General features: G+C 40.3%; 1 protein-coding gene across 9 annotated transcripts in view; it reads right to left on the bottom strand.

The window, feature by feature from the left end:
* Nucleotides 1-15492, bottom strand: part of LOC129171096 (axin-2-like) — a 159096-nt gene that overhangs the window by 42448 nt on the left and 101156 nt on the right. For all 9 annotated transcript variants that reach the window (XR_008566735.1, XR_008566733.1, XR_008566736.1 and 6 more), the window contains one exon: nt 12001-12150. Coding sequence is in view for 4 of the 9 variants with exons in the window: in XM_054759445.1 (XP_054615420.1) it covers nt 12001-12150 (150 nt within the window). In the remaining 5 variants the exon portion in view is untranslated. The remainder of the gene's footprint in view (nt 1-12000; nt 12151-15492) is intronic.

The following is a 15492-nucleotide window of genomic DNA, read 5'->3' as shown; positions in this document are numbered from 1 at the left end:
GGTCTTCATTGAAGTTTGTTCCTCAGCACAGTTAAGAGTGCATCAATGTGTACGTGGAGGATTCTGGTTAAGTACGTCCAGATGCTCGGAGCGATATGGTCTTTATCTGCCATGCAGCCTGGGAAGAAGTGAGGGGGATCTGATTTCCTCCGAGAAAACTAGAGAGCGAGAACACAGCCACTGCATGGTGTCTACTACGCTCCAGTTGCAGTTGACGCTTTTCTACCAGGTATTTCTACTACTACTATGTGGCTGTTGCTGTGCCTAAGTTCTGGAGGCGGTAGAATTATACTCCACAGTCATCACTTTGCTGAACAAACCCAGCTAAAAAGTACAGTTTTTAATCTGTTTTCCGTTGCAACTTGTCTAAACAGCCTGAAATGCGCTGTAATTTGCATGCCGGGGCAGTTGATGGCGTAACAAGCGCAACTTCTCTACTTTGCCAACTGTTTCAGCATTTGAACAAAAAACTTTTTTGACACCCGTTTGTAGGACCAAACAGTCGTCTTGTTAACAAAGGCATAAAATCACACTGTTTTTAATCTGTTTTCCAATTACAAACCCGTGTAAACAACCTGCAAAGCGCAGTAATTTGTACGCCGGGCCAGTAGTTGGTGACACGTACGTGTTTTTGGTTTACTCACACAACTATTCACACGAGTTGGACTCTTGTTTGTTAATGTTTTGCTTAAAAACGCAGTAGTCATTTTGAAAAACAGCCAAAATCACATTGTTTTTAATTTGTTTTCCGTTACAAACTCGTATAAACGCAATGAAAAGGGCCATTAGTTAGCTAGGAATGCAACGTTTCAGCATTTAAACAGAAATAGTAATCGTGTGCAAAGCGCAGTAATTTGTATGCCGGGCCAGTAGTTGGTGACACGTACGTGTTTTTGGTTTACTCACACGAGTTGGACTCTTGTTTGTTAATATTTTGCTTAAAAACGCAGTAGTCAAGTGAAAAACAGCCAAAATCACACAGTTTTTAATTTGTTTTCCGTTACAAACTTGTATGAACGCAGTGAAAAGGACTAGGGCATTAGTTAGCTAGGCATGCAACCGTTTCAGCATTTAAACAGAAATAGTAATCGTGTGGGTCTCAAAAAACGTCCCCACTTTGACACCTGTTTTTAACCCCCGACCGCAGTTTTCACATCAACAGACAGCTATAACCACACTGTTTTTAATCCGTTTTCCGTTAAAAGTCTGTGTAAACGCCGCCTAAGTAAAGAAAGACAGAAATGTGGTTAAACAGAAAGAGAGTGGCAGGAGTGAAGAAATGTGGTCTGTCTTTCACTCTATCAGTACCTCTGACTTTCATTCCAAAGTTTGGCTTTGAAGGATTAGCAAGGCATATACTGTATGTGTACACACATGCACACAGCGCTCACAGCCATCCAAGCAGGTACGGGCCTGCATTAATATTAACTGAGAAAGTGAGCGATAAACAATCAAATGAGCATGTGTGATCTCAGCGTTTTGTACATATAACGTACATCATCTTTCTTGGGTGGTCTCCTTCTTGCACAGATAAGGCGAGTGAGTCTCCCTGGGGTGAAGTAAAAGCAACAGAGGGCAGGAGAGGGGAGAGGAAGGAGGGGTAGGGGGTGGGTTTCGAAAAAAAAAAAAAAAACAGCAAAAAAGAAAAAAAAAAAAGGGAGGAGGCAAAGAAAATGCCAGGGGCCTCTTTAAACTTGGTGTTTTGTTAGGAGCAGTGCGGCGGCGGGGGCCTTCTATTTGCAGCGTGTTGTCAGAAGTTTCTCCCAAAGTCTGGATTAAAGAGATCCTCTAATGACACTGAGGCTGGACGACTTCAGACAGCAGCACAAAAACCCGCCTCCAGTCACACACACACACACACACACACACACTCGAAGCATGCAGACAGGCAAAAAAAAAAAAAACAGTATGAGAACTGCACATGCACATTTTAGTCGATGTGTGCACTGTGTCTACTGATCTCATAGTAAATAATAAAGGAGGTGCTAACCTCAAGGAGAGATGGATGGCCAGAGAGACAAGTACAGACTCTCTTTTAACTGCACTTTTATCAAAAGGACTGTTGGAAAGGTAGAGGAGGAGGAGGAGGAGGAGGAGGAGGAGGAGGAGAGGTCTCCCTCTTGAGGAGTTGAAGTGGAGAAACTTCTGCTTTGGGCTGCGTTTGCATTTGTGCTTCGGTACTCTGGTCCGGACTAAAAAAAAAAAAAATTAGATACTTGATGCGCACTTTGGTGCTGTTCGCTTAGCGTTCACTCTGGGATTTTTAAAGCCTGCACAGTAAAGAACATATGCATTAAGTAGGGACTTGCTTTAGTGCTGTGTAGTCAGGGCCTGCAAAGCCTTCTTTTCTGCCGTAACCTCTACCAGAAACACTTTAAATCTTAAATTCTAGTTCCATGAAATGATATTAATTTATTCCCAACAATCTATCATCATCATTTCTTAGCATGTTTCTTGGCTTCACTGCTTTCAGTAGTGCATGCGTATGTTAGATTTTTTTTTGCCCAATCAGGTTTCAGCTTCTATGTGTGGCCATATTAATGTAATATACGCAGGGCCTTCAGAATCAGGAGCGCTGGCCCGTAACATACACACTATTAGCAATGGGGCTGGTTTTGGTAGCCATCAGAATTCGCTTCTCAGCACTTGTCCGTTCTCTGATTGGTTGATCAGAGCAAAACTGTTCAACAAGTAAGTTGTACTTATCAAGTAAGTTACCCCCACAGTGGCTGGCTGAGAAAAAAAAAATCGACATTTCTGGTGAGTACATGTATTTTATTGAAAGGTTTTTGTAACGTTATGAGATAAATATTCATTCTGAACTCTGCCATATGGTATTGTAGTGTAGAGGTTTGCAGTTGTCTTAACCCATTATCACCAAGCCGTTCTATTTATGCTTGTTACATTTGGCTGATCGACAACTTTACAAGCACTGGCGATCACCAGTGAAAGTTAGTTACCAATGCTCGAAATTGCTAGCAAAAGTTGAACGTCAGGTGTATCGGTGACGATGTATTTAAAGATAAAGGGTTAAGTGAGTGTCCCGCTTCATTAATAATGGTACTGTGGTGGCCGTAGCGGTTAGTGTATTATTTAGTTTGCGACAAACATTACGCAGCATTTTTGCCTTGGTTTGCGTACAATTCCCAGTTAGTATTACACGCGTCTTGTTAACACTGCGCGAGTCCAACTGTGTTTCTAACGCATTTTTAGCAAAACAGTCCCTGTTAGCAGTGTGTTCAATTGGAAGCCACACCGGAAGTCATTGTACCGCAGCTCCGTTGCCCATCTATGATGTTGACTGTGTAGTGCTTTCTCTAACTAACAGAGTTTCGCCACAAGTCTCTGCGTTTCTTTCGATCATCGCTGCAAAATAACCCACAATGGGGCCAAAGAATGTGCCACCATTTTGATTAAGAAGGTGCGAAACACAACTGAATTCAATAAATAACTCACATAACTCGATCTCGCTGCCTCACAGCCATCTTTGTCAACAATCAAGTCTTCAATCAAGGTAAAAGTGATGTTAAAAGTTCAAGTATTCCTTTCCTTCGTCATTGATATGCATTTTCAATGCATATTGTGGGAAAACTGATTCGGTTAGAGTACATTTTGATTTTGAGTCGAACCTTCTGGAACAGATTAATGACGGGTTCCACTGCATTTTGTGACGTAACGCAGATATCCCAAACCAAAATGCCGTCCAATGGGGTGAATTACATAGGTTATTTTTATAATCTGCTATATTTACCTGTGATGAAAGACTCACATATTGATCGTTTCTGCATGCTTTTGCTGTTATGTTAGCTCCGATACTTGTTGCAGTCACATTTGAGCTCAAGTGAACTAAACCGCACCGGAGTTCACTTGCAAGCAGAACACGACCCATCTCTGAAGCGGTCTCGGCCCACTTGTGACCAAAGGAACCGTACTCGCAAAGCCGATGCACCGCAGTTCATGTTAACCAAACCAAACATGGCAACTATACAGTCTGCCTATCAAGTAAAAAGACAACCCCACTGATACAAGCAAGCTGTCAATACTTCCTCAGCTGATTTTAAAACTGCAATGAAAAAAAAACCCCCAAAAGATTTATCCTTGTCTATTGCTTCTTGATGAAAATAGTACAACAATTGTAATAAAGACATGCTATGCCCACGAGGGGAACACACTGTTCTCTCCATCTCTCTTGCTGCTGTGAGCAACAGTAGAAAGAGAATAGGAAACAACTCTAAAATATGCACCATATGCCTGGGTGGGTATTTGTGTGTGTGTGTGTGTGTGTGTGTATACCGGTATGTTCTTGTCTTAGGTTTATCAAGTAGTGTATAACTTCATGGATGCTAAGTAAGGAAAGTAGGAAAACTTGGAAAAGAACACTGCAAGCTAAAAAGACGTTGCAATTATTTAGAGACTGGATTTTTGTCACAATTGAATGTGCAAGTTCTGTGTTGAAAACAACAAAACAGGTGTTAGGGAGACACAAAGAAATATGTTCACGCATGCTTTACAACACTTGATCGTTCCTCACAAGACCAAAGCATCAAAAACATTTTTTTGATGGCTTTTTGCGACATTTCTTTGGTAAAAAATGGCACTATCCTAAATCCTAAACAGTGGCTACCTTCTTTAACATTTGCGTTAAGTAATAGCCTTGCATAGCGCACAGTGGTTTGCTTATTTTTACACTTGTATGACAGGAATGTTACCTGTTCAGTCGCCCCTCGCTACACCGCAGTTCGAACATCGCTTCCTCACTCTACCGTGGTTTTTCAAAAATTCATTAATTAATAACTGCTCGTTGTTTTGTGGTTGACTATGCGATTTATTAGTAAAAAAAACATTGAAAGACAAGTCTTATGTAGTATTCTGGTCACTAGGTGTCAGTAATGTTACATTGAAGAGACATGACCTTACATTACGTTACCTTGCACTGCACATGGAGTCAGCCATGAGTCAGACATGACGGTGAAAAAAGTTCTCCTCCTGTTCCATGCGGAAGTGGTATGTTTTTGGCTTCTTACTTTGTCCTTCTTCCCTACTAAGTTTGAAACCCTTTCTTCAGTTCAGAATAAATTGGAGGCTAACTAGTTAGCTCATTAGCTTGCTATGCTTCAAGCAGCTGCAGAGAGCCAGCAGTAGTGCATAATGTGAGTTATTATTATGTCTTATTATCGCTTATCATGTCTACTATATTAGGTAATACGGGCATGAAGGTGACTATGGGGTGTAGGGGTATTTCATGTCTACAGGGCTCTAATAAATTAAAACCAGTTTTTAGAAGATTGTAAATAGGTTTTCTATGCTCTAACTACGAAAATATTCCATTTATTAATATTGAATCCTACTTTGCGGAAATTCACTTATCGTGGTAGTAACGAGGGATGACGGTATTGCACAGTAACAAAGGCATTGCTTCAAAATCCAAACAAATTGGACGAATGTATTGTACTTATGACTACTTCCAACATACATGGGAATTTAAACATTTAGTTGGATGAAGGATGAACATTTATCAAAACATGCACGCCGGCTGTGTTGCCTGTGCTAGCTTGACCCTCAAAAGTCATATAGACTTGAAATTTCTCACACAACTCAATGCACGCTACAAAACACCACCAAGGTGTTTATTTATTCCCAAATTTGGCACACATCTTTAGGGGATTGAGAAGCAAATATGTGTAAAATTTGAGCAAGATAAAGCCATCAAGCAAAATGCCTTTCCAGGGGCACAGGCGGGACTTGGCCACTAATTGGCTGTAAGTTATTAACCATTTGTGTAAGGGTTGCAAAACCTCCACAATATCTACACGTCTTCCAAAATATTTTGACCACAGCAAAAGTGACTCATAGTCATAACAAAAAGTGACTTGACAGCATCACGGCTGTGGTTTAATGACTAATTTCCCTTTGTTGTCTGTGATGTCCCTGTGACTTGTTCCACTTCCCACGTTCTTTCTTAGCATCCTGGAATGTTATCTCTCCAACTTCCACCCCCTCTGATATGTGGATCAAACACAGCCGGGAAGCCCTCTCAGTCAAGGCCGGAAAAGCCATCAATCCGCCAACAAGGGGGCCAACATGCAAGCACAACATGTTTAAGGCAGAAGAGTGCTAACAGATACATACATGGAGTCAAAGGGTGGCGAGTGAGAGATGGTTCTTGATGGACTAAAAGGACAAACACACAGTACAGTACATACCAACATAAAGGACTGCTAAGTGTCCTCATGTTTTCACATGACTGGCGCCCCCTATGGGTTGTGCTCAAGATGCTTTGGAAGACAGGCTAGCATACGTTTCCGGTTCGCTGATCCCCATTATCTTAAAATCAGCAACACACCTCCCTCCATGTTTGCTAACTTGCTTGACCATTTTCGAGCAGGTCTCTGTGTCGCAGGGTCACGTGACAGAAAGACATCCTCTGACTCGCTTAGGGAGAAGTCGTGCGGCATCACCTCAGATATAAGACGCCCCCCACCACCCCGGTGTTTCTCCAGGGAAAAATGACTTATATTTGGGTTGATATGGTATTTTAGTCCAAATGTGTAAGCTTGTGGAGATTTGTAAAATGTAGGGGGAGCACAAAAAGCTGTTGTCTCTCTTTCACATTGGCTCACATAAGAGGAATACGTTTGAGTCAATGTTTGGTCTCACACACACACACGCACACACACACACACACACACACACACACACACAGAGGGTATCCAGTGCACCTGTTCTTGATCCACTGCTCCCATTTCTCTTCCCACAGGCAAAGTCATGCTTTCAACTCCCTGAGAAACTAATGCATACATAACCACACAACTACACAGACACAAGCTGCAGTGTGTGCATACAGGAAGCCATTAGCCATGCATGGAAACAAAGCAAGAAAGCGCCCCAACACTGTGATGTGCACCTCCTACAGGTCCAAATAGCTACCCTGTGGTCAGTGTTGCATTATATAAGCTGTCACTTCACTCACAGGACATCGCAACAAGACCATCCTTTAGCCCGGGACCGGGATCAAAACCTGTGTGTATGTCGTGTGCGCAAACACATCGTTAATGTGCTAAGGGCTATTGGTGCAGAGACAAGGACGCTAACTCAAAGCTATGTTTGCTCTTAAGAGCTTGAGGGAGAGTGGCCCATGTGCAAGACTTGAGACATGTGCGTGTGTGTGTGTGTGTGTGTGTGTGTGTGTGTGCGCGCGTGTGTGTGTGGCAAGCAAAAGAGACAGGAAGCACTGCTGCTGCTGCTGGGAAGAGAGAACAGCGGCGTTGATCAAAGCCCGAGCGGGTGACACCATGGGCGGAGTGCCATTGTTTATTCACCAGCCACCTCTCCCTTTTGGCAAGATGAGGAAAGAGCATGTGCGCTTGGGTGTGTGTGTGTGTGTGTGTGTGTGTGTGAGAGAGTGACAGAAAGGAGATACAGTCTTGGAAAGACAGTGTGTGATAAAAGACCTCCGTGTGTGTGTGTGCTCACCTTTCGCTTGGCAGGGCTAATGTGGGTTGGAGTTCTGTCACATTTGGCAGATGCGCGGTATACAGCAAGTGTGTCACAAACTCTAGCCCATGCAGACATAAACACACAAGCCCCACTAATAACACTGCCATTGCATTTAAATGTTAACTCCATGCACAAACTGCACCACTTAAAAGACATGAAGACGGCACATTTACTTATTTCACCTCTCTACTGTACATAAGCATGCTTTGTGTGAAGTACCGTGGAGCAAAATTCATTCAATGTCCCTGAGGTCACAAATTTTGGAGTCCGACCCAAATTTTTTGGAAAATCTTTTACAGAGTGCTATTTTTTTTTTACACTTCTGCATTTAGCTTATTAGGTATTTTGATATGGTATGTTTAGGGTTATTTGTTTCATCGTGACTCTGTCTAATTAGCTAAATTGCCGATGCTGAAGCTCGTGGAGGAGGTATCCTGAAAAAAAAAACAACCCAAAATGATATTTAACAGCGCTTTTATTCATTTATCCAGGGTCTCTGAAGGTTTCAAGAAGTAGAATTTAAGACTATTTAAAACCAGCTGGTTGTGCTCAATAAATTCTGACCAGGTTGCACCGGTAATTTAACCCCATTTTGTAGTTACAGTATAGCCTCCTCAAACATCGAAACATTTAAAAGCACAACTGAAGTTTGTGCATTTGTTTTTGTTAGGAATGGAATATTTTCTATTCTTTTCTGGATGGCTACTGCAACATGTATGTGCTTATCTACAGCAGAGAGATAAGACATTCACAAGACCTTTCACTTGGAACAAAGGCACCCTGTTCTCTCTCTCTCACTCACACACACCCACACACACGCACACACCCACACACACGCACACACACACACACACTGTTTTTAATGAGTCACTCTTTCTGTCTCCTGGCTGAGATGCCCAGCCTTCTCGCCAAGGACTGGTTGAAACCAGATCAGGCCAGCATATCAACAAACAGTTAACCCATTGACTGCCAGCCATGTTCAGAGCAGGGACGGCCATACTGCCAGAGTTTTTGGGCATTTTTGCTGACCTTTCAAGACCCACAGAATATTGAGTTTTAGCACTACATAAACATTGAAACTATCTAAAGAAACTTTAGACTCTGTTCGTTGCTGCTGCTGGATAGAAGTGCTGGTGCGGAGTTTGGAAAGTACTGCTATCGAAGGCTGATATAATCCGATACTCGTTCGTTTTTGGGTTTTTTTGCTGCTAACGGACCATTACTCAATATACTGCTGCCTATTGTTCTCTGTTTACTAATATCACTTGATCAAGCCTTTTCTAACATCACACACTACAAAACAAGCAGTAAAAGTATGTATGATTTCTGCCGATATCAGCTCAATATCGGTATCGGCCGATACTCAAGGCTGCAATATTGGTATCGTCTCGCAAGTGAAAAAGGATCGGAACACCCCTAATCAAAATGAGTGCTTTTTCACCTAAAGTAAACCACATCATGTGGCATCTTTCTATCTACTGCAAGGTGATCATCACTATACTAGTTACTGAAATAGTAAAAAACTCATGATCCAAAGCATACCGCAGCTACATTGCTTTTGCTAAAGCTAGCTGAGGAGTTACTGTGCTTGTGAAATAAGCATAAAATGCTCACTAACACTGGCAATCTAATAACATACAAGACAAGAGCTGCATCACAAATTATGCCCTCATAAAGATAATAATGCTCAGTTTTTGAGAGTTAATTGTTGTAGTTACTGAGAAGTGTGTCATATTTTGGTTACACACACACACACACACTCATGTAGAACTCCTCCACCTACAGTAATGACCCTTATAATGATCATACTTGCTCTAAACACGGCCTTTTATGAGATCCAAAGGTCTGTGCTGTTCACACCCACATTCAAGAAGTACAGTAGAGCTGAACAGGCAGCTAAATTTGGGTGAAGAAGAAGAGAAGGCCTGGCGAGGAGAACAGGGAAAAAAAAAAAAAGCCACATTGGAATCCGGTGCCGCATACATGCAGAACAACTGTTTTGGGATTATCCCAATACTTTGATGTTATTTTCTTCCCATGCCATTGTCTGAAGCCCCTCGCTCTAATCCCAGCGCTTTGGAAAGGGAGCAGCGTGGAAAAATGTCAGCCAGCGACACACTCACTCAGATGGTTACTTTTGTAACACAGGCATGTTCTCGTCAAGCTAGACTGAAAAAAAAAGACTTTTGGGTGTATTACATATTACAACAACATCATTTCTACATTGGCTTGTCTGTATGTGCCCTGGCGACCACTCCAGGGTGTACCCCGCCTCTCATCCAAAGTCCGTTGGGATAGGCTCCAGCATACCCGCGACCGTAGTGAGGATAAGCGGCATAGAAGATGGATGGATGGATGGAATTTCAACATCGGAAAATCAGGATTCAGGGTTTACCAACTTTTGTTATTAATACGTGATTTAATCATATAAAATAAAGAACTGCACAGTAACTGTAACAATTACAACAATTTTACTATGAATGTGTTTTTTTTTTCTCCAAATTTTACCACGTTCTAAAGAAGCCAGTAAATTTTAGTCCAAAAAAAATCTAGTTTGATCAGCACGTTACTTCCCAGCATGCTTTGCTGGACTGCTCTGTTAATAGTTAATGTTGCCTGTTTAATGTTGTTTATGTCATTCCATGTAGTATTGGTAGTTGCCCTGTGTGTATTATACTTATCTGTTACGTGTTTTTTTCTATTTTTATCTGACACCATGACTATGATTAGATGATTAGGTGTTTGCAATCAGAAATGAATGTTAAATAAAATGAAACACAAATAGCACATATCAATCCGTTATGCTATAGAATACATGCACATAAGAGCATTTCTCCATCTCAATCAATTTCTCAAAAATCAAATAGACCTTGCTTCATTTTTTCACATAAAGAATTTCCGAAAACACATTTGCATATTAATATTTATTCATTCATCCTGCTTAGATTTTATGTGATGAAAGCAAAGAGATTTGCGGTACTCGCTTTACAGTAGTATAAAGTTGAATTAGAGTATCACCCTGCAAAAAGTTAGGTTTCTTTTTCAGTGCAAGAATGTTTTTTCTTATTTTCTGTCACACCTTAGTGTTTTTACCTCACCAAATTGATAGTATAATCATAAATAAAGCCTTACATTAAAACACAACTATGCTAATCAAAGACCCTATATAAGGCAGGAGTGTGCTGCTGTTTTTAAAGACCTAGCGCAAAATCGCAAGTCCGAGATGCTAGTAATTCTGCGTAATAACAGTAAAAAATTATTTAAAAAATAATTAAAATTTGTATATATTTATTGCATTTATCTTTTAATTTATTATTTTTTATATCTGATAAAATAATTTGCAAAATTAATCCACCTTTTTAATAAAAAATAATTACAATATTTGTATATATTTATTGCATGTATCTATTGATTTATTATATCTTATAAAATAATTTGAAAAATGAATCCACTTTTGTATGCAGCATTGATCGTAGAGTATAAATTGCTACACATGCTGCTTTAAAGTTTGACTGTGAATGATGTGAATATGTATGAATAGTAAGTGTTTACTGATATGTTTATCATGTGTTTTTTTGGATTTAAAAAATAAATCAAAAGTGCAATACTGGTTGACAATTTTTTTAGGTCACGTAAAAAAAAAAAAAAAAAAAAGTCAACATCGCATCTGCTCCAGCTGAAAAAAACATCCTGAGGCTTTTTTTTGCTGATGATAATCTAAAAACATTAATGAATGAGTCAGCATCACGATGAAACACGACACTACTCATCAATAAATAAACCGCTGATCATTCAAGATGTAGTCAAAAGTTTGGAGACACTTTCGTGTGCTGTTGAATTAGACGGTGTACCGAAACTTTTGACTGGTACTGCACAATTACGGACACGTTTTTACCTAAATCTCATGGGAAGTCTCACAAACCTGTCCCTTTTTTAAGGACTATATGAGGCAGCTGCAACCACAGACAGACAAGGTTTGTGTTTGGGAACATGTCCCCATCCCAGACACAACAAGTCTTTATTTAGGGACCGCCACGCCCAATCAAGTGCCACTGTGTCCCTGGCGGCTTCCTTTGGGCACAAGGCATGCAGGAGTAAAAGAATGACACTAAATAGACTTATTATTTAGTATCTGCATTAAAGCTGCAGGTCTATTAAGCTGCCATTTGTTGAGTTCAGAACCTAAACGTTGAAAGTGAGCTGCGTGAATGATGCACAGACTTTATGAAGTGGAATGCAGGAGAGAGATTTATAAGGCTCAGGCCGACAAAAAGCAAACAAAGCCGCTAAAAGACACGATGGAGCTTGCAAGTCGCCATAAAAATGACAGGCTAAATGTGTGCTTCAACAAAAGAAATGTCTGCTCCATAAAAGTCCAATCCAGACAGCCCTTTTCTTTCTGCCAGACAATGTAAAACAGGCAGGACGTTGCACTGCTTGGAAATAAATATGTAAAGGTTTTAAGAGCTGCATGTGCCAACACCAGTGACGTCCAGCACTGACCTTGTTGGCCTGGGCGGCCTGCTGGGTTATATCTCTCCTCTCTTGCGCCCATCGATGGTCGGCCTCCTCCAGTTGCCTCTTCATGGCCTGCTGAAGACAAACAGCTTCCTCCTTCGAGCTGCATACCGACTGCTGGAGTTCCACAATGATCTGCACAACAAATAGGATGGGAAAATACACATTTGGGATTATAACTCATTACAAGTCCCTTTTTTGACATATTGTCGTGTGTGTGTCAAATACGTTGATTATAGAGTCCTATATGATAAATGGCAGTCACCTCAAGCACCTCCTTCCTTGTAAATTGCTGCTGCCCAGTCAAATGCATGTACTGTATGTACAACTTTTGTTTTGTATTGGTTTCCAAAATACAAAGAATAGCCATTTTTCTTGTTTCATGGGAGGGGGGTGGGTGGGTGGGTGGGGGGGGGGGGGGGGGGGGGGAATGCATTTACAGATACAGTACAGGCCAAAGTCCAAACCGTTCTGTGCAGATTATAAAGTAAGGTAAAGTAAAGCAAAACAAATTAAAATTAAGTACATCATATATTAGCTTTACAATATATATATATATATATATATATAGTATACAAGTGAAATAAATTGACCAAAGACAATAAAAGCAAAGCAACAACACACTCACTCGCAAAGTACAATTAAAATAAATGATATAAAAAAAATTATATTCCACATTTTTAATACAAAATACAAAAAAAAGTATTTTTGTTGGTTTACAGCAACAACTTTCATTTGGAGATAGACCAAAGTTCAGGCCGTGCTGTACTGCTTATAACAATAAAAGGAAATAGATAATATATATACGGTATACAAGTGTATACAAGGTATACATCATAAAAAAATTACACCAAAAATATAACAACTTATAAAAATATAACAAAGTCCAGCAGGTGAAAATAACTTCTAACTAGCTCCTCACCAAACTCAACAGCCCATGAGCCACTCCTCTACAACAATTTGTAAAAAGCAGTTTGTGTAATCCTGCCAGCAAATGTGTCCTACTATTTATTGTTTTATGTGTCAAAATGTCTTTTGTAGAAAAGCCCATAAAACAACAATGCAAAGACAATAACACAGTACTGAATAGTATGTCATGTATGCGTACATAACAGCGAACTCATGTATCAAAGACATGAAAGCACCAAATGTTCAATTGCAACATCACTTGTCAGTTCTCCAAGCAGCCAATAGAAACACAGAAGGGGCGGGGATAACACTTAAAAAGAGGATGGTTACATGGTCACTAGGGTCACATTGAAAATGTCAAACTTTCTCTTTTTCATCATCTCAGTCTAACTGTGTCTGACAGAAAGTGCATTCCACATATGTGAAGGATTTGGATAAACAGTCACCTACGCTGCATTCCCACAGTATAGAGACTGAGAAGCTGTGCAGAAAAAAAGAAGAAAAAAAAAATGGACTCGGAGGAGGGAGAAAAAAAAAAAAAAACTTCCCTTTTTGAAGCACGGAGTGACTTTGTGTTGGTGAACTTGTGGTGCACGCCGAGATGAAAAGAGACTGCCTGGGCTTTAAAATCTCCCAGTCAAAATTAACATTCTATTTAAGCCACTGACTGTCAGGGAGGGGAGGATGAGAGAGAGGAAACAGACAGAGGTGGACTGGAATGGAGGGGGTGCTCCTCGCTTTGGGCTAGACAGATAATTGTTTACTGTGTGCAAACTCTGGAGGACCAACCCTGCTGGAATTTGCACAGTGTGTGTGGGAGAAAAGGAGAGAGGGAGGAAGATTAGTCTTTTTTTTTTGTCAGAGGGATCACCACATGAGCCCTACAAATGGCACATTATTATGGTAATACATCATTTTAGGATGTAATAATTACTCTGCAATGTGGATTCCTTTCAGCTGTGGGGCACTTAAGAGTCTTCTGTCTCACTCGTGTGTACAATATTTTACAGCCAATAGCTAGCTGGCTAACTGGTATGCATTGTTTATAGCCTAATGGCTGGGAATGGTCACACAACTGACACTTTGCCGCATACTATGAATCGCTGTCCTCATGAAGACATTTCCTGGCTGTCATAAAGCAACAGGTGGCATTAAAAGGCCAAACTGGAATTTTTTAGCCAATCGGGCTTGAAGAAAGCAATTTCTGGAAAAGACAACAATGGGGATAGAAGGAATTGGGAATAATAATTGCAGACTGATGCTCCAAAAAATGTAACACTCCTCAGAATACAGCAACAGGTGGGTGGCGGCCCATAAATGAGCCATGGACAGCTTGTTAAAAATAACATTCAAATGTTTTAATCAATGACAAAGTCCTAAAAAAAAATTCTGATCACTCAAAAGTAGAGACAGTAGAAATAAAAGTTTGAGAATTTGAAAGAGAAAAGTGAAAGCAATAGTAATTAACAACAAAAGAAATGACATAAAAATACAACATAAAATTTGGACATACATGCTTTTTTTTATTGATGCCAGATTGGCTCAAAAGGTGAAAATAAATACTTGTATCTGCACTTTTATCCAGATCCTCACTAAATTGCAATGGGTTCTTCCTTGGCCATTGGACAACATTGTGGGTTTGGTGTGTTTTACACTATGTGTCCTACTATTATTATTATTTTTTTTACTGTGTCAACAATAAAGAAATTCGGAATCATTTCGAAAAGCAAAAATAAGTATAACAGTTTTTTCTTTCCGTATGAAAATTACGACAGAAATCCTGAAAACTAAGAGTTGGGGGGGAAAAAAAAGAGACAAAAATGTCCCAAAATAGCAACACAGGAAGTGAACAAACTATCAGTAATTGCTGAGACATGGAGAAGGAGTATAGGATGAAATAAACTCTTGCTTCTTCCTACTCCTTTTCGGACATGTTGAACGGTGCAAGTGTAAACATGTGATGTACTTCAATGTAACTCGTTAAGCATGTCTGAAACAAACAAACCATTACTATTATCGAGGTGCAGAAGTAGTAGGAGTGCAAGGTGTCAAGTACCTTCCATAAAAAGTGTAACTCTATCAAAAGCAACATGTGGAATAATAAGTCCTATTTGTTTTATTCATGCCTCTGAGGTGGTATGTGAAGATCATTCGTAGGATCTTAACAACCGCTGCTGCAGCAGAAATAAATTAGGCATATTTGAATAGCAAGTAACTTCAACCTACAGTACATACTGTGTATATATATATATATATATATATATATATACTGTATATATATATATAGTTCCTCCTGTGTTCAATTCTGTCCGCCTACTCCCTTGATGGATGGTCAGGGATAAAAGTAATGATCTCCCACTCGTACGTATCTATGACCCACTGGATCCTCATCATTAAGTACGTGGAGCCGATGGGTTCACAGGTCACCCAGGAGGACCACTCACTGCAAGATGCTTAACACACTGCATAGGAGAGACACTAATTAGGGTCGGTTTGTGCGAGAGGGAGAGAGAGAGAGACAAAAGCAAAGTGGTATACCATGCAAGACGGGGGACGTGTCGGTGTGTG

Source organism: Dunckerocampus dactyliophorus, chromosome 18 (genome assembly GCF_027744805.1).
Source record: "Dunckerocampus dactyliophorus isolate RoL2022-P2 chromosome 18, RoL_Ddac_1.1, whole genome shotgun sequence".
Classification (NCBI taxonomy): domain Eukaryota; kingdom Metazoa; phylum Chordata; class Actinopteri; order Syngnathiformes; family Syngnathidae; genus Dunckerocampus; species Dunckerocampus dactyliophorus.
The sequence above is the reverse complement of the archived record's forward strand: the minus strand, read 5'-3'. Positions and strand labels throughout refer to the sequence as shown.